This window comes from Cnephaeus nilssonii (genome assembly GCF_951640355.1).
Source record: "Cnephaeus nilssonii genome assembly, chromosome: 20".
Lineage (NCBI taxonomy): Eukaryota > Metazoa > Chordata > Mammalia > Chiroptera > Vespertilionidae > Cnephaeus > Cnephaeus nilssonii.
The window spans coordinates 47,434,866-47,455,727 of NC_137091.1; the positions used below are offsets into that span (position 1 = coordinate 47,434,866).

At 43.6% G+C, this 20,862-nt stretch overlaps 1 protein-coding gene across 3 annotated transcripts; it reads left to right on the forward strand.

Moving 5' to 3' along the window:
• Positions 1-109: 109 nt before the first annotated feature.
• On the forward strand, positions 110-19,868 carry LOC307092282 (uncharacterized protein). Of its 3 annotated transcripts, XR_013812844.1 has the most exons (6): positions 110-341; positions 1,180-1,306; positions 7,702-9,238; positions 15,079-15,348; positions 17,608-17,744; positions 19,148-19,868. XR_013812844.1 is itself a non-coding variant. In XM_079759521.1 (3 exons), exons 1-3 carry the CDS (start codon positions 309-311, stop codon positions 9,180-9,182), a joined length of 1,641 nt encoding a protein of 546 aa, XP_079615647.1. In that variant the 5' UTR covers positions 110-308; the 3' UTR covers positions 9,183-9,632. The 3 variants fall into 3 exon arrangements, 1 of the variants encoding a protein (XP_079615647.1); XR_013812845.1 differs by lacking the exon at positions 19,148-19,868 and having other exon boundaries at positions 17,608-18,261; XM_079759521.1 differs by lacking the exons at positions 15,079-15,348; positions 17,608-17,744; positions 19,148-19,868 and having other exon boundaries at positions 7,702-9,632.
• Positions 19,869-20,862: the final 994 nt, after the last annotated feature.

Below are 20,862 nucleotides of genomic sequence, written 5' to 3' on the forward strand. Positions count from 1 at the left end.
TTGCCACCAGCCTGAGCCAATGGAAGCTCAGAAAAGGCGTTTCTGTTTGTCAAGTTCTGGTGGGCGGGACTGGTAGTTTTTTCTTCATTTTTGTCTCAAGCGGTCGGGGTTTCCTGGTCACAGAGTCCAGTGGAGAAGCCTGGACAGTGGTGTTCCCCGCCTCACAGCCCCTGGTGGGAGCCTGCAGGGCGCTCACAGCTCACACGGGGGATTGAAGCTCGGAGTCGCCACCGGACCCGCCCAGACCGGGCCGGGGACCGCGTTTCCGCAGCAGCTTCTGCTCCCGGCCGCTCGGACTACGGAGTGCAATGGCGGCGCCGGTGCTGAGTCGCGGGGCTGAGGTGAGTTTGTGTCCCCCGGGCCCTCACCGCCTCCTCACGCCGAACACCACAGCCCGGGTGCGGGCGCCTGTCACGTCCTGCAGCTCAGTCCGCGTGGAGGCCCGTGAGGAAGGCGGAGGGCAGAGAGGAGCGTTGTGGCTTCTGAGGCACAGCCAGTGCAGGGCGGAGAGGACAGGGCTGACTGGCATCTGAGGTTCCCTGAGGGTGTGGGCTGTGAGGATTGGCGGACAGATCAGAGGCTGCAGGGAGGACGGCACAGCCTCATTGGGGCTTTCCCGGCTGTGGGGTCCCTCAGGGGCCGGGGCTGGTCCTGGACCCGGCTGGGAGACAAGCTTCTCTACTTGCCATGTGCCAAGTTCATGGGTGAGTCCAGGGAGATCCAGTGTCATTGGAGCAGGAAGGGGGCAGCGCTGAGGGAGTGAACCTGGGACTGAAGATGGGAAGAGGTTAAAGGTTACCCAGTGGTGTGCACATCTGGAGGAAGTGTGAGCTGATTTAAAGGTGAAGAATAAGCCTAATGCTTGGCTGTGTCTTGGAGGCATGATCTAGGAGACGGCAGTGGAATTGCTTGGCAGGAAGGCTGGGGCCTGAGAGGCATGGCCCAGACCTTAAATTACTTTGCTGTGTACCCTCCCCTCCCCCAATCTGCTCTGCTGAGGGCGATCCCAGTGAGTAATGGGACTGTGATGAGAGAGCAGCCTGCACTGGCATTAAGACCTGGTGTCCACACTAACCGGGTGCCCTGGAGGAGGTTGGGGGGGGGGGGGAGGTGTATAAGGAGTAGGAGTGGGGGTTCTCAGAGAGACAGCTCTGGGTTCAATTGTCTCCATTCTGACAGGTTGGCGTGACCTTTGAGGACATTGCCCTGTACTTCTCCAGGGAGGAATGGAGCCTCCTTGATGAGGGTCAGAGACAGCTGTACCTGAATGTGATGCTGGAGAACTTTGAACTTGTATCCTCGCTGGGTAAGACCCTCACTCTCACAGTGACCTGGACTTGGCTTTGGGATTTCCCAGGCCCCATCCCCCAGGGTGTTTTGTGTCCTCCCATGTAGACTGTGGTTCTGCTTGATTTTCCAGTTTCCTGGGTAGTTGCTGTCCTGGGGAGGGTGGGTCTGTTTCCCCTGCTCCCTTCTATTCCTGAAGTCCCAGTTCTCCCCGCTGTACTACGTTCACAGGGAAGGACTTGTGGTTGGTAGTGTTGCAGGAAGCCTGAGGGATTCCACCTTGATCAGTGAGGAAAGCATTTTCTATATTCCTGTTGGTCATTTGTTCATAGTTTTTGAAGAATTGTCTCTACATCTTTATCCTGTTTATTAACTGTATTTTTTGGTTAGAGAGTCTTTTGAATACCTTGTATATTTTATATATTAATATCTTGTTACATACTTTTTGTATGTGCTTAATTGTGCTTCTCCGGTATTGCTCCCACACACCCCCTTTTTTATAAATTCCTTGCTTTTGGCAACACTGCGTTCAGTAGGTCTAGTGCCACCATGTTTCTAGCAAGCTCACATGTTTGCTACTAGTGCTTAGCAATAAAGTATTTTTTTAACTTTAAGATATGATTTTATTGAATATGTATAGGATTCACCTTTGCATTTTATTACCAATATTTTGTAATAAAAAATTACTTTTTGTAAAAAAGAAAAAGGCAGGTTGTTGGGAGGACATTTCCTGTATAATAATGAAGGTCATTCTCCAAGTATTAGAACACAATACTATTGGAATCACTTCAATAAATATTTTTGCATAAACATGTACATAACTACTCACACTGTATCAGCTTCCACAAGAACAAATGAATGCAGAAAACAGAGGTAATCCCCAACGTAAGATGTATTTGAAAAAAAGAAAATCAAACTCAGCTCTTACAATTATGCATGGTACCTAAGCCAATGTACAAAGAGCGACAACATGCAATTCCAGCTACAATACCTGATTATAGTCACACTAGAGGCCCAGTGCACGAAATTCATACACGGGTAGGGTCCCTAGGCCTGGCTGGTGATCAGGGCCAATCTGTGAGGTGACTGGCAGGGCGATCCCGGGGCCCTGTTGGCACCCGCCTTGGCCAGCCTGGCACCGCCTGCTCGCCAGCCCTGCCCCCCACTGCTGCCGTAGGTCACCTCGCTCTGCTGGCAACTTGGAGGCGACTGATGGGGCGATCGAGGGGGGGGGGCAGCGCTGCCCACTTGCTGTACAGCCCTGCCCTACTGGCGGGGCAATCAGGGGGGCCCTCGCTGGCACCCGACTTGGCTGGCCTGGGGCCTGCAGGCTGGGGGCAGCTCCTGCATTGAGTGTCTACCGCCTGTTGGTCAGTGTGCATCATAGTGACTGGTCGTTCCACCAGTTGTTCCGCTGTTCAGTCTGTTTGCATATTAGTCTTTTATTATATAGAATGACCTACCATCTAGGAGAACTTTCCGAGTACAGTTTCTGAACCACCCCAGTTAAAGACCTGTTAAAATACAACCCCGTCTTGTGAGCCCAGGCTCTTGGGAGTGTTATTGTATGTCCTGGAAGCCTAACTCTTCAGAGTAGTTCTTCAGTGAAGCATTGAATGATACTGTCAGCCTGGGCTTGTGAGCGTGGAAATCTTAAAGTCTAAAATTAAGACTGGACGTTTTTCATTTATTGACTCTCATTGCTATTTTTGTGGTGGTGTTGAAGGCTCGGTAGACAAGCCACTAACGTGGATTAGTATTTGTAATCTGATGAAGTCTTGACCAAGATTCTTCAAGTATCTGTGAGCCTCCGGTCAAAGCAATAAAGTATTTTTTTAAATATATCTATTTTATTGATTTTTTTACAGAGAGGAAGGGAGAGGGATAGAGAGTTAGAAACATCGATGAGAGAGAAACATAGATCAGCTGCCTCCTGCACACCTCCTACTGGGGATGTGCCCACAACCAAGGTACATGCCCTTGGCGGGAATAGAACCTGGGAACTTTCAGTCAACAGGCTGACGCTCTATCCACTGAGCCAAACCGGTTAGGACAGCAATAAAGTATTTTCAATGAAGTTAAATAGAGTTTGCTTTTGAGACAGAGTCATTGCATTGTTATTAGCCTGCAGGATAGTATTAACATATCTTTATTGTTCACCAGGAACTCCACCTATTTGTGCGAATTTCTGTCTATATTGCAATATTTGCTTTATTGTGCTGATCAGAACCGAATATCTCCAAGCAATTCCTAAATATGATTTGCAAGTATTTTCTCCAGTCCTCTAGATTGCCTTTCATTTCGTTTTGTTTATTGCTGTTGTGCTGTGAATAAACTTTTTTCTTTATTTGTTTCAATCTGGAATGTTTGTTTTCTCTGTTTTTTCTGGTGGTTGGTCTCACATCCAGAAAATCCTGTCCAAAACAAACCTCCAAAACATTTTCTCTAGGTTGTCTTGAAGGAGTTTTAAGTTGTAGCGCTGACATTCAATTCTGTCCTGCAGATTGAGTTACATTTTATCTATGAGGTCCAGTTTTGTTGTGTTTACATGTGAATGTTGATTTTCAGCAGCACCATTCATTGAAGAAACTATCTTTCCCTTCCTCTGTGTCTTGCAGCTTTGTCAAAGATTACTTGAAAGTATGTGCCTGGGTTTATTTCTGTGTTTTTTGTTCTGTTCTACTGATCCATGTGTCTGTGTTTCTCCAGCAACACACTGTTTGCTTGCTTTCTCTTTTAAGAAATTGGTGCTACCAGCTTTGTTCTTGCTCAAGATTGCTTTTGTTAGTGGAGGTTTTTTGGTTCCATACATTTCAAGATTCTCTTCATTTCTTTGTAAAATACCATTGGAGTGATCATCGGGATTGCATTCAATCTGTAGATAGCTTTGTGTACTATAGGTATCATCACGATATTTCTTTTTCAAATTCATGAACACAGAATGTCTTTCAACTTATTTGTGTTTCTCCATTCCTTTCATCACTGTATCATAGTGTTCAATGTACAGATGTTTCACCTTTACGTCTAATTTATTCACATTTTTTATGCTATTGTAAATTTGACTACCTTCATTTTTATATCAAAGAATTTATTGTTAGTGTGTGGAAATGGAACTAATGTTTGTATGTTGATGTTGCATCCTGTAACTTTTCTGAATTTATTCTGTATTCTTTTATCTTCACCCATGTAGTGTGATTATTTTTTCCATTGATTTTCTTTTAGAGTTAGAGAGAGAGAAACATTGATTGGTTGCCTTCCACATATGCCTCTACTGTTAGCGGTATCAGACCTGCAACCATGTACCTGCTCTTGGCTGGGAATCTAACCCATGACCCTCCAGTGCACAGGCCGGCACTCTCACCACTGAGCAACATGGGCCAGGGCTATTTATTTATTGTATAAATTATATTATAAAATATATTTTTATTGATTTTAGAGAGGAAGAGGATGAGAGAGAGATTGCAACATAAGTGATGAGAGAGAGTCATTGATGGGCTGCCTCCTGCGTGATCCACACTGGTGATTGAGCCTGCAACCTGTGCATGTGCCCAGAAAAGGAATTGAATTGTGACCTCCTAGTTCATGGGTCAATGCTCAATCCCTGAACCATACTAGTAATCCTTTATTTATTGATTTTAGAGTCAGGAAGGGAGACAGAGAAAAAGAAAGAGGGAAACATTAATCTGCTGTTCTACCCGTCTATGTATTCACTGGCTCTCCCTTGCATGTGCCCTGTTGGGGGATCAAACCCACAACCTTGGTGCATCAGGACCACACACTCACCAACTGAGCCACCTGGCTGGGCCTCTGAATTTGTTTATTAATTTCAGAAGCTCATAGTGGCATCTTGACAAATTTCTCTATGGAGGGTCATGCACCACCTAACATCGAAATCTCTTATGATGCATTGTTGTTCATAGTGTTAGGTGTAATATCTTATCTTTTATATTTTTACAATTTATTTGAGCCTTGGGTTTTTTTTTTTGTTTCCATTAGTATAGTTAAAGTTTTTCCAATTTTGTATCTTTCAAAAAAATACCTGTTAAGTATTCTTGTACTTTTTCTTGTCTCCTTTTTATTTATGTTTGTTCTAATATTTATTGTTTGTTTCTTTTACAACCTTTGGGTTTACTTTCCTGTTGTGTTTCTAGTTTTCTGGGGTGCCAGTAGTTTTGGAGATCTTTTTTCATAGTGTAGGCATTTATCCCTATAAAATTGTCTCTTAGAATTGCATTTTCTGAATTTTATACATGAGTTTTGATAGGCAGTCTTTTCATTTACTTCGTTTCTAGACCTTTTATAGTTCACTTTTTTATTTGGCCACCCTGGAATTCTTATTTATTTTTATATCCAGTTTCAGATAGAGAGGAAGAGAGATGAAGATGAAGACAAAGAGAGAGAGAGAGAGAGAGAGAGAGAGAGAGAGAGAGAGAGAGAGAGAGAATCGTCCATGTCGGGGAGCAACATCAATTGGTTGTCTACACACATATCCTAACTAGAAATGTAACCTACATACTGAAATGTGCTTTGACTGGGAATCCAACTGGAGACCCCTAGGGGCACATGACGATGAGAGAGAAACGTCAGTGATGAGAGAGAATCATTGATTGCCCACCTTCTGCACACCTTTTACTGGGGATCAAGCCCACAACCTGGGCATGAGTCCTTGACTAGAATTGAACCCAGGTACCTTCATTCTGTAGGACTATGCTCTTTCCAGTGAGCCAAACCAGCTAAGGCCATTCGGTGGTTTATAAAAACAAAATTTCCAATATTTTTTGAATAACAGACCACTACGGTAAATGATAGCAGAAGCACAATGGTTGAATGGAAGTAACTCTGATCCTTGTTTTTTGTTTTTGTTTTTTAATATATTTTTATTGACTTCAGAGAGGAAGGGAGAGGGAAGAGAGAAACATCAATGATGAGAAAGAATCATTGATTGGCTGCCTCCTGCACGCCATCTACTGGGGATCCATCCCACCACCCAGACATCTGCCCTTGACTGGAATGGAACCTGGGACTCTTCAGTCCACAGGTTGACGCTTTATCCACTGAGTCAAACCAGCTAGGACTCTGACCCTTCTTTAAGACTGTAGCTATCTTGAAATATGTTTGTTCACCCAATCTTTCTACTTATTCTTTTTATGCAGTTCTCCTTATTTGGTGTTCTGTATTACTGTTTGTCTTCATTGTACTCTTATTCCCATTTCCTATGGGGTTTTTGTTCATGGATAGCTGTCTACTTACACTGGGATGGGGGAAGATGCTCATATCTCTGATTCTGCCATCTTGCTGATGTCACTGACAGGTCCTTTGCCTGAAATCTCATCTGTGCTGTGCTGTTTACCACAGTGTTGACCATCCATGCTTTCAATGTTTCTTTTACGATTTCTATCATTTATCCCATGCAATGGTTCAACTGGGAATTAAGTGGAGGAATGATTTCTGCATCACAGTAGAAACATGGCCTTATGAATGACACAGTGGACACACAGGCGGTCTTGCTTGAATAAAAAGCTGTTGGGGATGTTTTTCTACTGGACATTATTACATTCATACCTACAAACCTATTTGGTTCAACAGTATTTTGTTACCATTGTCCATTCCCAGTTTACTTGTTCTTGGTTATTATTGACACTTTGCCAACGACTCAATTCTAATAGTGATCATTCTCCTCGGATTCCCAGAACATGGATAACCTAACTTCTCTAAACTTTGCACCTCTACCTCTTTCACAGGTCTCTCTCTCTCTTTTTTAAATATATTTTATTGATTTTTTACAGAGAAGAAGGAAGAGAGATAGATAGTTAGAAACATCGATGAGAGAGAAACATAGATCAGCTGCCTCCTGCACCCCCCCTACCGGGGATGTGCCCGCAACCAAGGTACATGCCCTTGACTGGAATTGAACCCGGGACCCCTTAGTCCGCAGGCTGATGCTCTATCCACTGAGCCAAACTGGTTAGGGCCACAGGTCTCTCTTTATTGCCCTCCACCATTGGTCCATGCCTGCAGAGCCTTAGAGTGCACTCCTATTACTATATTGAGGAAGAACGTCATGTGCTCTAATGCAATTGATTTCTATGGGTTTGAGCACATTCGAATTGTTCTACACAGACCCACTTCACCAGCTGAAAGGTCCTAAAGGAAGCCATTTGTGGAGGAACAACTAGCAGACCCTTCCTCTCTTTGTATCTGATGCTATGCTTCTGTCCCTCGCTTGGTGAGATTTTCACCATTGACTGACCTTTGGGGCCAAGACATGTATAACAGCCATTTCATCAGAGTCTAACTTCTCTTAAAAATCATTCTATGGAATTATGTCTAGTCATGACAGATAAGCATTTGTGGTGAAGTTATTCTGATATCAAAAGGTCAACATAGACTTCACCAGCATTTCCTTTTCTTCAGGTTGCTGCTGCGGAGCAGAGAATGTGGAGGCACCAAAAGAACAGAAGGTTACTGTAAGAGTGTCACAGGCCAGGAATCCCAGATTAGCCTTGTCTTCCCAGGAGAGCCACCCCTGTGAGAGTTGTGGACTAGTGTTGGGAAACATTTTCCACGTGATGGAGCTACAGGGAACACAACACAAACAGATACTGTTGAGGTGCGGCGCATGTGCAAAAAGGTTTTATTTAAGTGCGAAATTTCACCAGCTGCATGTGAGAGAGAAGACTTTCAATACAGGTGTGGAAAGGATCTCACTTGCAGACAGCTCCAATTTCAATGTGTCCCAGAATCATTTCGCATGTGGGGAGGTTGGGCAGGGTGTCCTTACCGGGTCAGGACATCTCCACCTAAGGGCTACTCAGACCAGGGACAGTCCAAATTCTATTTCAATCCATGGGATGACATTTCGAAAGAGAACAAATTATTACACCAGAAACGAATGTAAGAAAGGTATCAGTTGCAACCACACATTTATTCACGGAAAGGATATCCATACTGGAAGTCAGTGTTTTGAATGCTGTGAATATGGAAAATATTTTAGCAAATTTTCTAGCTTTCAACAGAGAGGCCACACTGGAGAAAAGCCTTATGAGTGCAGTGAATGTGGGAAAGCTTTTACCAGTAGAAATGGCCTCCATTATCATCTGAGAGTTCACAGTGGAGAAAGACCTTATAAGTGCAGTGAATGTGGGAAATCTTTTCCCAGAAGCACTGACCTTCATCGTCATCAGAGAGTTCACACTGGAGAAAGGCCTCATAAATGCAGTGAATGTGGGAAATCTTTTACCACTAGCAGTGAACTTCATTGTCATCAGAGAATTCACACTGGAGAAAAGCCTTATAAATGCAGTGAATGTAGAAAATCTTTTATCAGTAGCACTGCCCTTCATTGTCATCAGAAAATTCACACTGGAGAAAAGCCTTATAAATGCAGTGAGTGTGGGAAATCTTTTACCAGTGCACGTAGCCTCCGTTACGATCAGTGTGTTCACACTGGAGAAAAGCCTTATAAATGCAGTGAATGTGGGAAATCTTTTATCACGACCTCACACCTTCATCGTCATCAGAGAGTTCACAGGGGAGAAAAGCTTTATAAATGCAGCGAATGTGGGAAATCTTTTACCTGGAGCACTGCCCTTCTTCGTCATCAGAGAATTCACACTGGAGAAAAGCCTTATAAATGCAGTGAATGTAGAAAATCATTTATCACTAGCAGTGAGCTTCTTCGTCATCAGAGATTTCACACGGGAGAAAAGCCTTATAAATGCAGTGAATGTGGGAAATCATTTACCAGTTGGAGTAGCCTCCATTATCATCAATGTTCTCACACTGGAGAAAAGCCTTATGAATGCAGTGAATGTGGGAAATCTTTTAAAAGTAGCAATGGTCTCCAGTATCATCGGAGAGTTCACACTGGAGAAAGCCTTTATGGGTGCAAATAACATGAGATATGTCTCAGCCAAATTTATAAATTTGCACTGCACATATGAGTCCAAATGTGAGTAATTACTTAGATGTGTAGAAAATGTATTTTCTTAGTTAGGTCTTAACAATAGAATAAGAAAATTTGTAAAGTCTAATTTGTCTGAAATGTATCTCATACATGTAATCATGTACATTATGTAAAGTCCCCATAAGCATTTTTGTTGTTTGTTTTTATGTTGGAACCATGTATCTATGTTTCACTTTCTAACATACAGAGACATGTTGCCAGATCTACACTGAGTGGCCAGATTATTATGAACGCATAATTGGCCAGTCAGTGTATATCCAAATAATAAACAGCTAATATGCAAATTGTCCCCTCGACCAGGAGTTCGACCAGCAGGCAGGCCGGCCAACTGCCCATGTCCCCTCCTCCTGGCCAGGCTGGCCGGACCCCACTCATACACGAATTCATTTACCGGGCCCCTCTAGTATATATATATATATATATATATATATATATATATATATATATACACACATACATACACACACACACTGAGTGGCCAGATTATTATGCATTCAGAGATCATAATAATCTGGCCACTCAGTGTATGTCACTGCATATTTCTGTGGCTGAAGGTATTTCACCTGAACCACCTATAAAGCCCCTACAGATGGTATCTATCACCATCCTCTTGTGCCCAGGGAAGATAACTCTGTTGAGTAGTTTGTTGAAGCAACTTCAGAATACCTGAGCCCTTAGTTCTTAATTTTCCCTCTAACCAGTTAGCACATAGGACTTATTCGTATTGGCCCAGAAAATATAGTATTGCAGAGCTACTGCCATTCTCAAGAGCACACTTTCCTTAGATGCCAGTGATGAATTTATTGAGTGCCTAAGTGATCAATACAAGAACTGCCAGTCTCATGTCTCTTTGGTTTGTAAAATAATGAAGGCTTTTTCCTAAGACTTTTTAAATCTTGGGTTTGCTGTTTACTTGTGAGTTAGCTTATAAGGAGATCTGGGCTCTCCTAGTATGATGAGGTGAAAAATGTATGGGGTCTCAAACATTTTTGCCTTAGAGGGAACAGTATGGTGCAGAAATTTCCCCAGCAGTTTTTGCCAATTTTTCATTGCTGCCCATATTTTCCTAGGAAGCACTGTGGACTCTCTAGTCCTCATGTGATGTCTGGATGCTTTGAGACACAGAAATCACTCCAAAGAGCAGGTAGCTGTGACAACCTCAAGTATATTTTTTAGCAGCGTGAATTTTTTTCTTTTTTTTCAAGAGAGGCCCATGCACTTGAAGGGAATCTCTTGCCCAGGTCTTGCAGAGGGCCATGTGCCCTAATGCCTACAATTCCATGGGTGATTGTCACTCGTTGGAGGACAATAGTAGTTAGGGGAAATCATTTCACTACCGAAACACTGACCTAATGAGTTTTTATGGGGATTGCAGCCCATTAGATGGAATGGTCCTCATTTAAACATGCATCCAGGAATGTTTCTGAGGAAAAGTCAACAGGAGCGGAGTGTACCAGTACACATATCTGAGGATCTCCAGGCATGTTTATCTTCTGTGGACCCAGTCCTTGTCATTGATTATAATCAAGAGGTTTTGTGGCTTCCTGTATCTTCTCAGATGTTCCCATCAGAGCCTTTTGTGCGCCGGCAGAAAAACAAAGATGAAGGCAAAGGGTGTCTGTAGTCCAACTATGTGGCTTTTGTGACCCAGATAGCATTCTTGTTGGTTTGGGTGAAAGTTCTTCATTGTTTGCTACATTTCTGTCTCTGACGCAAGGCTCTCGCCCAGAGTGCATAAGAAGGTGGATTGAATATCGAATTGCCAATATAGTTGAACATACACATTTTCAAATTTTGAATCATTTTTAAAAAGGTACAATGAGTAAAGTACAGGTTAGGTATACTGTTTCATAAATCATGATATGTTCATGAAACTGAAACCATCATTATACTCATAACTAGAGGCCCGGTGCACGGATTTGTGCACTGGTGAGGTCCCTCGGTGTGGCCTGTGGGGATTTATCTGAAACTGGCATCCAACATCTCCCAAGTACCATGCAGCAGGCAGCCAGGGAGGAGCCAGGGCCAGGGGCCGTGATGCGCCCACTCGTCCTGGTCCCGCTGCTCCTGCCACCAGCACTCGGTAGGTTTGGTGCTGCACCACTGTGGTCTCTGCGCAGCCATTCTAGGGTGATCCTGGCACGCCAATGACCGAGAAGCAGCACTCTCAATCCCAGTCAGGATGGGGTAGGGGCGTGCAGGGGGTGTCACCCTGGGAGAGGATTGCACCTTCGCAGCTGCGCTTGCCAGCTAGGAGCCTGGCATCTAGCCCCATAGGTAAGCTGAGCTGCGCTCCTGCTTTGGGAACATCATAGTGACCAGTAGCTTAGGCTTTTTTTTTATATATTATTGATTTTTTACAGAGAGGAAGGGAGAGGGATAGCGAGCCAGAAACATCAATGAGAGAGAAACATCGATCAGCCGCCTCCTGCACTCCCGCCACTGGGGATGTGCCCACAACCAAGGCACATGCCCTTGACCGGAATCGAACTTGGGACCCCCCCAGTCCGCAGGCCGACGCTCTATCCACTGAGCCAAACCGGTTCCGGCAGCTTGGGCTTTTATATACATAGGCTAGAGGCCCGTTGCATGATATTCATGCAAGAATAGGCCTTCCTTCTCCTGGCTTTGCTCCCAGCTGCCCGGGAGCCTGCAAGTCCTTGCTCCCGGCTCTCACCGCCGCCCCCCTCTTCCTCATAGCAGGCTTCCCAGCCGCTCTGCAAATTAACCTGCCAGCTTTTTTTTGGTTAATTTGAATACTCACTCCTGATTGGCTGTGGGTGTAGCAGAGGTGTGGTCAATTTACATGTTTGTCTATTAGGTAAGATATTGACCATATCTGTCACTGTGAACTTGGTTCATGACTTTTTCTAATGTGTCCATGTGCTTCACAGCTTAATAAGTAACCAGTGATTTACGTTCCATTTCAATGCATCACTTTACATTTTCTAAGTATTTTTTCTGCTTTATGTTTCATAAATTCTCGGAGATTTATTAAAGATATATTAGTAACTCATCCTTTTTTTCTGATAAATATGTTTACTTTGAATATATCACCAATAGTTTATCCATTTTTTAATGAGTATTTGGTCATTTCTAATAAAGCTGGTACAGAATATCCTATATAATAAAAGGCTAATATGCAAATAAACCGAACGGTGGAAGAGCAGACGCTCAATGCAGGAGCTGCCACCTGGTGGTCAGTGCACTCCCACAGGGGGAGTGCCACTCAGCCAGAAGCCAGCTCACAGCTGGCAAGCACAGAGTCAGTGGCGGGAGCCTCTCCTGCCTCTGGCAGCGCTAAGGATGTCCATCAGTCAGACATCCCCTGGGCGCTCCCAGACTGCAAGAGGGTGCAGACCGGGCTGAAGGATCCTCCCGAGTGCACAAATATTGTGCACTGGGCCTCTAGTATGTATATAAAAGCCTAATAAGCTAACTGTCCAACCAAGTGGCCAAACGGTTGACTAGCCGCTGTGATGCAAACAGACCACCAGGGGTAGACGCTCCAACGAGTAGCGTAGCTTGCTGCTGGGGTCTGGCTGATCGGGACATTGGCAAGACAGGGCCGGACACACCCTGGAGCCCTCCCGCAGTTCCTCACCAGCCTCCAACCTCCAGCAGGGACTGGGCAAGACCATCCAGTGGGTTCCGATCACCAGCCAGGCAGAGGGACCCCAACCGTGTACAAATTTGTGCACTGGGCCTCTACTTACTGTATAATTATTTATATGGCTAGAATTTTCAATTACCTTTACCTAAAATTTAGTGCCTAATCTGAATCAGTTTGTATTTGAATGTTTAAATTTACAAAGATTAACATTTTGTGATCTAAACTGAATATATACCATCATGGATGCTGTTGCTCACTTGCTGGGGTGTGATTTCATGCATAGTAGGATTACTAGTTGGGTTACTGGGCTTGTGCCTGGGTTGTATGCTAGCTCCCCAGAATTGGGTGTGCAGGAGGCAGCTGGTCAATGTTGCACTCTCAAATCGTGTTTCTCTTCCTCTCCCTTTTTCTCTCTCCAAATATTAATAAAATTGCCTGTCTGGTGTGGCTCATTCCTTGAGCTTCGACCTATGAACCAGATAGTCATGGTTCGATTCAAAGTCAGGACACATTCCCGAGTTGCTGGCTCAAGTCCCAGTGTTGGGTGTGCAGGAGGCAGCCAATTAATGATTCTCATCACTGGTGCTTCTTTCTATCTCTCTCTAATAAGTCAATAAATATTTTAAAAATTAATAAACTGTTCTTTAAAAATAAACTGTTGTACCTTTTTGCATTTTTCCACCAGTGTGTGAGGTGTTCACATTCCACACATTCTAGAGACTATTTTGCTTGATCAATCATTCCTTTTTAAAAATATATATTTTATTGATTTTTTTTTTTTAACAGAGAGGAAGGGAGAGGGATAGAGAGTTAGAAACATCGATGAGAGAGAAACATTGATCAGCTGCCTCCTCCACACTCCCCACTGGGTATGTGCCAGCAACCAAGGTACATGCCTTTGACTGGAATCGAACCTGGGAACCTTGAGTCCGCAAGCTGACATCGCCGCTGCACTCTCAGCCATGAGCCTGGCTTCTAGCTGAACAGTGCCCCCTCTGTGGGAGCATACTGACCACCAGGGGGCCAGCTCCTGCACTGAGCGTTTGGCCCCTGGTGGTCAGTCAGTGCACATCATAGCAACCAGTCATTCTGCTGTTTGGTCAATTTGCATTTTAGGATTTTATTATATAAGACTAGAGGCCTGGTGCACAAAATTCATGCATGGGTAGGGTCCCTAGGCCTGGCTGGCAACCAGGGTCGATTGGGGCCTTCTTGCTGGCTGCGGGCTGCTGGCTGCTGGCTGTGGCCTCCCTTCCCCAGCTGCCGACTGCTAGCCGGGGCCTTCATTCTGCGCCGCCCCCTAGTGGTCAGTACACCTCATAGTGAGTGATTGAACTCCCCATCTCCTGGTCGAACTCTCGAGGGGACACTTTGCATATTAGCCTTTTATATAGAGAGATATTCTGTAATTTTGTCATTTACCTCACAGTTGTTTGAGTGTATTTTTTCTAAGAATTTATGGTGAGCCTTTTCTCAGAAGTCTATTTGTTGAGTCTATCTTTGTTAAAACATCTTACCATACCCCTGGCTGGTTTGGCTCAGTGGACTGGGGGGGGGGGTCCCAGGCCTGCGGACTGGGGGATCCCAGGTTCAATTCTGGTCAAGGGCATATACCTCGGTTGCAGGCACATCCCCAGTAGGGTGTGTGCGGGAGGCAGCTGATTGATGTTTCTCTCTCATCAATATTTATATCTCTCCCTCTCCCTTCCTCTCTAAAAAATATCAATAAAAAATGTATTTAAAAAAGAATCTTACCATATATTCTGCCTCAAGTGCTATTGGTTTGGCCATTTTCTTCAACAAAAACACAATGGAACAACAAAGATGGATGTAGGAATTTCAGTCATTTTGTGCCTTTTTCACTTTATGAAGCAAACATTTTTATGTATTGGAATAATACGTTTTAATATTTTTTACTTTTTTGTATTTTAATTGATTTTTTTATTTTAATTGATTTTTAAAACATTTTAATTGATATCATAGAGCCAGAAAGAGGGATTGAGAGATAGAAACATGAAAGTTGAGAGCCTAGCGGCGTGGCTTAGTGGTTCCACATGGACCTGTGCACCAGGAGGTCATGGTTCCCTTCACAGTTAGGGAACATGCCTGCACCCCGGGCTAGAGGTCCAGTGTGGGGCATACAGGGGACAGCTAATCAATGATTCTCTCTCACCAGGGATGTTTCTCTCTCTTTCTCTCCTGGCAACTCCAGCCTCTCCTGCAGAGACATTCGCAGGCCGGCACTTTTCACTCCCTCGATGCCCACAAGCACCTTTGTTTTTGGGTGCATTTTAGGAAGAAATGGGACCTATAAGAAGCCACTGATAGGCGCTCAGGTCTCATGGTGGGTGCCCCACCTGGGAATCTCCAGCAGACTCGCCAGAACTCCCTGACTCTAAGCGGGCTGACTGTGTTGTGCCGATGATTGATGGCTGATTGATGGCGCTTACTTTGGCCTTCCAAGATCAATGAAAGTAACAAAGTGAGTACTAGTTACCAGGATTCCAGGGATACATTTTTGAGTATATTCTCTTGTAATTCTCACTACAACCTCTCCAAGTGGAAGCTCATACCAATTGCTAAAACAATCCGTATCAGAGAAATGAAGTCAGCTCCCCAGGTTTACACCACAGACAAGAGTCAGATTCAAGGGCTGGTTTTTAACCCATTGTTTTCTCCAGCGTCAGACACAGTCTCTACCACTGATGTGCCGCCCTCACTGGAGCAGGTGCAGGATGAGGACCAGGGTGGCTCAGCTGCAGCTCCTGTTTCCATGGTTGCAGTTATGCGTTTCCTCCCATTCCCTTTACATCTCAGAGCACTTAACCTTTGGCCTCCCTGTGTTCAGGGGAATGCCATCATTTCTCAGCTGCAGTGGTTTCTCCAGGGTAGTGGTTGGCAAAGTGCGGCTCGCAAGCCACATGCGGCTCTTTGGCCCCTTGAGTTTCTAGCAAAGGCCAGCTTAGGAGTACCCTAATTAAGTTAGTAACAATGTACATACCCATATAGTTTAAGTTTAAAAAATTTGGCTCTCAAAAGAAATTTCAATCGTTGTACTGTTGATATTTGGCTCTGTTGACTAATGAGTTTGCCGACCACTACTCCAGGGCAACCTTCTTTCAGGGTGACCTGCTGTTTGTCCGCCTCTCCTTTGTTCACAGCACAGAGTTTGACCCCCAAAAGACCTCGGTAATTTGGGCTGGGTCTCTGCACCTGCGCCCACATATTGGGTGTCTGTGACCCCATTCACTGTGATGAATTTTGTGCCTCAGTTTGAACCTTCATATGATGCTCCTATGTGGCATTCACCCCACAGGAGAGCTAACAATGGACATGAATTCTGGAACCTAATTTTTGGAAGTAATGCTGGAGTCCTACATGATCCTGGTCTCATTGGTCGGGTGCTCACTTATTCTTGCATAAGACCCACTGCCCATGTGACTCTGTCCTCTATATCCCTACTGGCTGAATGAGACAGTGACTCTCACCATGTTTTCCCTGCAGCCCGTATCATCTTCTGGATTCACATCCTCCTTCCGAGTCTCCTGTGTCTGCACCATGGAGTTTGGGTTGGAACAAAGTCCTTATGAATACAGGCCCTCACTGCAGTGCACAGCACACTGGGCCACAACTGAGTGCTTAGTGTGCTTTACCTGACAATCTACCCTAACTGACTGTCCACACACATTTCCTTATGTAGGTGAAGGTGATTTTTGAGGTGAAGGTGTTTGCCATTTGGGTCAGTTACTCCATTTTTCTGAGTAGTTTCCATGTATATGGAGGTATACACGTTAATAACTTTTGGGTTGTTTTCCCTCGTTAATCTGTATTTTATCTATTTAATTATTACGCCAGTCAAAGAACCTAGAGAAGAAGAAGGAAATATTATTTTGCTTCTACAATGTCATTTCCCTCATTTTCACCCATTTAACTCCTAAGAATAAAGGAATCCTGTTAGGGTTTGTGCCATGATGCGGGCTGTGGAAGAATTCAGACCTAAAAGAAGAGATGCAGAGAGGAAGTTTATTTTACTTCCCAAGAGAGGAAAGGGCCAAGTGTTGCTAGTCACTACAGGGCAGGGAAGGAAGGTGGCTTCTGCTTTCCAGCAGTGCCTATTGCTGAGGGACAAAGAATGGAGGGGCCTTGAGCTGAGCTGAAGATGGGTAGATATGAGGGGCTGACTTTTAAAGGTACTGTTTCTTTGCTTTCCAGGAGAGAGTCTGGCACATGTCCTAGGGAGATGTCTTATTATTTTTCCCAAGACTGTAAAATACGCTTAGAGCAAATGTTTATGAAGGGTTCCAAAGAGGCTTGTTTGAAGGGGTGGCAGGAAAGAAACTTTCTACTAACTAGAGACCCCTTGGTGCAAATTATCCCTGATGTGTGACAGGAGCAGGAAGGAGGGGTATACAAGAATGTAGCCTTGAGAGTAGCTTATCTTGTTCTGCGTTTTGAACAGAGCAGGTGTTTGAATTAGAGGAGCCAGCAATCTTGGGGTTTAATTAGGTGCTTCTCATAAATTGTGGAAGGTCACAGCAAAGAAACAGAAAGACCTTTTTCTTGTCCTTACAAATACCTGATCACATTTAGAACTCAAGGCTTTATTGACCTGAAGAGTGACTACTACTAAGAGACCAAATACAAAGACATCAGCAATACTGTGGGCATTGTGTTCAGAAGGACGTCAGCAATAGGTTCCAGAGGAAAGAAACTACTGATTGCATTTCCTCCTCCCCCACAGGTTCTAACTCCCAGTCTGGACAAAAACGATGGCACAGACTATACCTATGAAGCTGAGGGAGCCCGACATGGCATGGCCAGTCTTACAAACTCAGAGGCCAACAGTAACCATATAGGATGGTTTGAAATGAAAACTTTGTAAGTTAAGGCAATATGTCCTAGCCTTGTTTATATTTTTGTGTTGTTTGTTTCTTTTTTGCAAAGGTCTATCTTTACCTTATTGAGCCTATTTATAGTAATTTTGCATCTAGGATAACATACATTTGGACTTTCAAGGAAAATTCCTTTTTTACATACTTTGAAAGGCACAATTTCTCAACATAGAAGACCACAGAATCCCAATTATTATTGTTATTGTGTTAAATATTAATTGTTAACTATTGATAACATTTAAGACGTTTGTGTCTTTTTTTTTTTTTTTTTACTTTTTATCCAGTCCCAGAGATTTCCCTCCTCAGCTTCCCGCCCCCATAATTTCGCACCAGTGAATGTCATGTAATCCCCTTATGTCTTCTCCTTTGAGTCTAATATATAAGAAAGGACCCAAACTGCCATTCTCCCAAGCATTACTCAATCTGTTGTTATTTTGCTTCCTGGAAATTGTCGGCAGATTGGGTCAAATAAACCTAGAAAAATTCTCCAGAGGTTTGGACATTTCTTATAACAACACCAAAAGCAATTGACTCACGTGAAGCAGGATAAAGAGTTCAAAAGAGTTCAACACCAAAAGCAATTAACTCATGTGAAGCAGGATAAAGAGTTCCACACCTTGTTTGAAGGTGTGGAGGGTAGGGAACTTTCTACAAACTAGAGACTCCTTGGTGGGAGTTATCCCTGAGGTGTAACAACAGCAGGAAGGAGGGGTATGTAAGAATTTAGCCTTGAAAGTAGCTTATCTTGTTCTGCAGTTTGAACAGAAGAGCTGTTTGAATTAGAGGAGCCAGTAATTTGGGGGTTTAATTAGCAAGTGCTTCTCATAAATTGTGGAAGATCACAGAAAAGAAACAGAAAGACCTTTTTCTTGTCCTTACAAATACCTCGATCTCTTTTAGAACCTAAGGCTTTATTGTCCTGAAGAGTGAGTACTTCTAGGAGACCAAATAAAGGGACACCAGCAGTACTGGGGGCATTGTGTTCAGGAGGATGTCATCAATGGGTCTCAAAGGAAATAAACCACTCAGTGAAATTTCTCCTGACCCCATAGGTTTTAATACCACAGTATGGACAAAAATGATGGTACATACTAAACATAGCAAGCTCAGGTAGCCTGGCATGGCATGGTCAATCTTACAAACTCAGAGCCCAAAAGTAACCACCTAGGATGGTTTGAAGTTAAAACTTTCTAAGTATAAGCCAGTCACAGGAGTAATTATGTCCTAGCCCTTTTGTTTTGTTTTGTTTTTATTTCTTTTTAGCCCTTTTTTTTGTTTTGTTTTGTTTCTTTGCAAAAGTCAATCTTTACCTTATTAAGCCTGTCCACTGTCTTTTTGCATCTAGGATAACATACCTTTGTATTTTCAAGGTAATTTCCTTTTTTACAGACTCCTATGGGCACAATCTTCAAACACAGAAGACCTCAGAGCCGAAATTATTATTGTTGTTGTGTTAAATATTAACTGTTCACTACTGGAGAATATTTTAAAAAGAAGTTTGTGTCTATTTTTTTTACTTTTTATCCAATCTCAGAGATTTCCCTCCTCAGTCCCCCCACTCTAATTTTTTTCCAGTGAATTTCATGTATCCCCTTATGTCTTCTCCTTTGAGTCTAATGTATTAAAAAGGTGCAAAATTGCCGTTCTCCCGAGCATTACTCAATCTGCTGTTATTTTGCTTCCTGGCAATTGTTGCCAATTTGGGTCAAGTAAACTTAGAAAAATTCTCCACAGATTTGAACATTTCTTACAACATCACCAAAAGCTATTGTCTCATGTGAAGCAGGTGAACGTTACATGGAGGGGAATCAGCATTTCCAGGGACATAGCTGACTGAAGACAGATTTATAAACACAAATTAGAGCAAACCAGAACACTGCAAGCTAGAGTTTTCTCGTTGCTTCCAGAGAACAGAAGAAAATGCTCAAGGCTCAGGTGGCTTTGTTTGGTGTGTCTGTATGTGTGTGTTTCTTTAATCCTCACCCACAGATGTTTATTCTCTCTTTTTTATTTAACCCTCCCTCGCCCTCCATCTGAGATTCCACACTCTGTTCCATGCTTCCATGTCTCTGGATCCACACCATTCTTCTGTTATTTTTGTTAATTAGGTTCCATATGTGAGTGAGATCAAGTGATACTTGTCTTTCTCTGACTCACTTATTTCACTTGGCATGATGCTCTCCAGGTCCCTCCATACTATGTGAGAGATTCTTCTTTTTTACTGCTGCATAGTATTCCATGGTATAAGTGTACCACAGGTTTTTTACCCACTCGTCTACTGATGAGCACTTGGCCTGTTTTTAAATCTTAACTATTGTAAATCGTGCTGCTATGAACATAGTGGTGCATACATTCTTTCTGATTGTCATTTCGGGTTTCTTAGGATATATTCCTAGAAGTGTGATCACGGGGTCAAATGGCAGTTCCATATTAAATTTTTTGAGGAAACTCCCTATGTTTTCCATAATGTCTGTACCAGTCTGCATTCCTACCACCAGTGTACTAGGGTTCCTTTTTCTCCACATCCTCGCCAGCACTTGTCATTTGTTGATGGCAGCCATTCTGACAGTTGGGAGGCGGTACCTAATTGTTTATTTAATTTGCATCTCTCTGATGATCAGTGACTTTCAGCATTTTTTCACATGTCTCTTGGCCATCTTATCCACACTGCAGCCCAGCCAGAGCTGACACTTCAAATGGCCCCAGAAGAAGATGCTCTTAAATATTGATGTCTCTTTTGAGACAATAACTTTGTACAATGGAGGCAGGTTAGATTAGTTAGACACTTGAGCAACCTCTGCAAGCTACAGTTGGCCTGAAGGAGACAGGTGCCTAATGGCCCGGATGGAGACACAATGCCTATTCATTCAGAAAAGAGCAGGTTCTGAAGAAAGATAAGAAAAACCAGCAGCTAAAGGAAGCCACGCACGTCCCCCAGAAACACATTTGCCCTAGAAATCACCTCCGCTGAAGGCGCTGGAAGGCCTTGAATATACTTGGTGTATTCTTGGGCTATTTGCTCTCAAAACCAGTCCTAGAGTCAGCTGAGGAAATACAGGATCCTGGCCTTGGAGCGTAGGAACTACATTACCCAGAAGGCCCGG

Excerpts from the sequence above, each read along its gene's own strand:
- LOC307092282 (XM_079759521.1), top strand. The coding sequence starts at position 309 with ATGGCGGCGCCGGTGCTGAGTCGCGGGGCTGAG. Across the intron at positions 342-1,179 it reads TGCTGAGTCGCGGGGCTGAG|GTTGGCGTGACCTTTGAGGA; the intron begins GTGAGTTTGTGT and ends CCATTCTGACAG. Across the intron at positions 1,307-7,701 it reads TGAACTTGTATCCTCGCTGG|GTTGCTGCTGCGGAGCAGAG; the intron begins GTAAGACCCTCA and ends CCTTTTCTTCAG.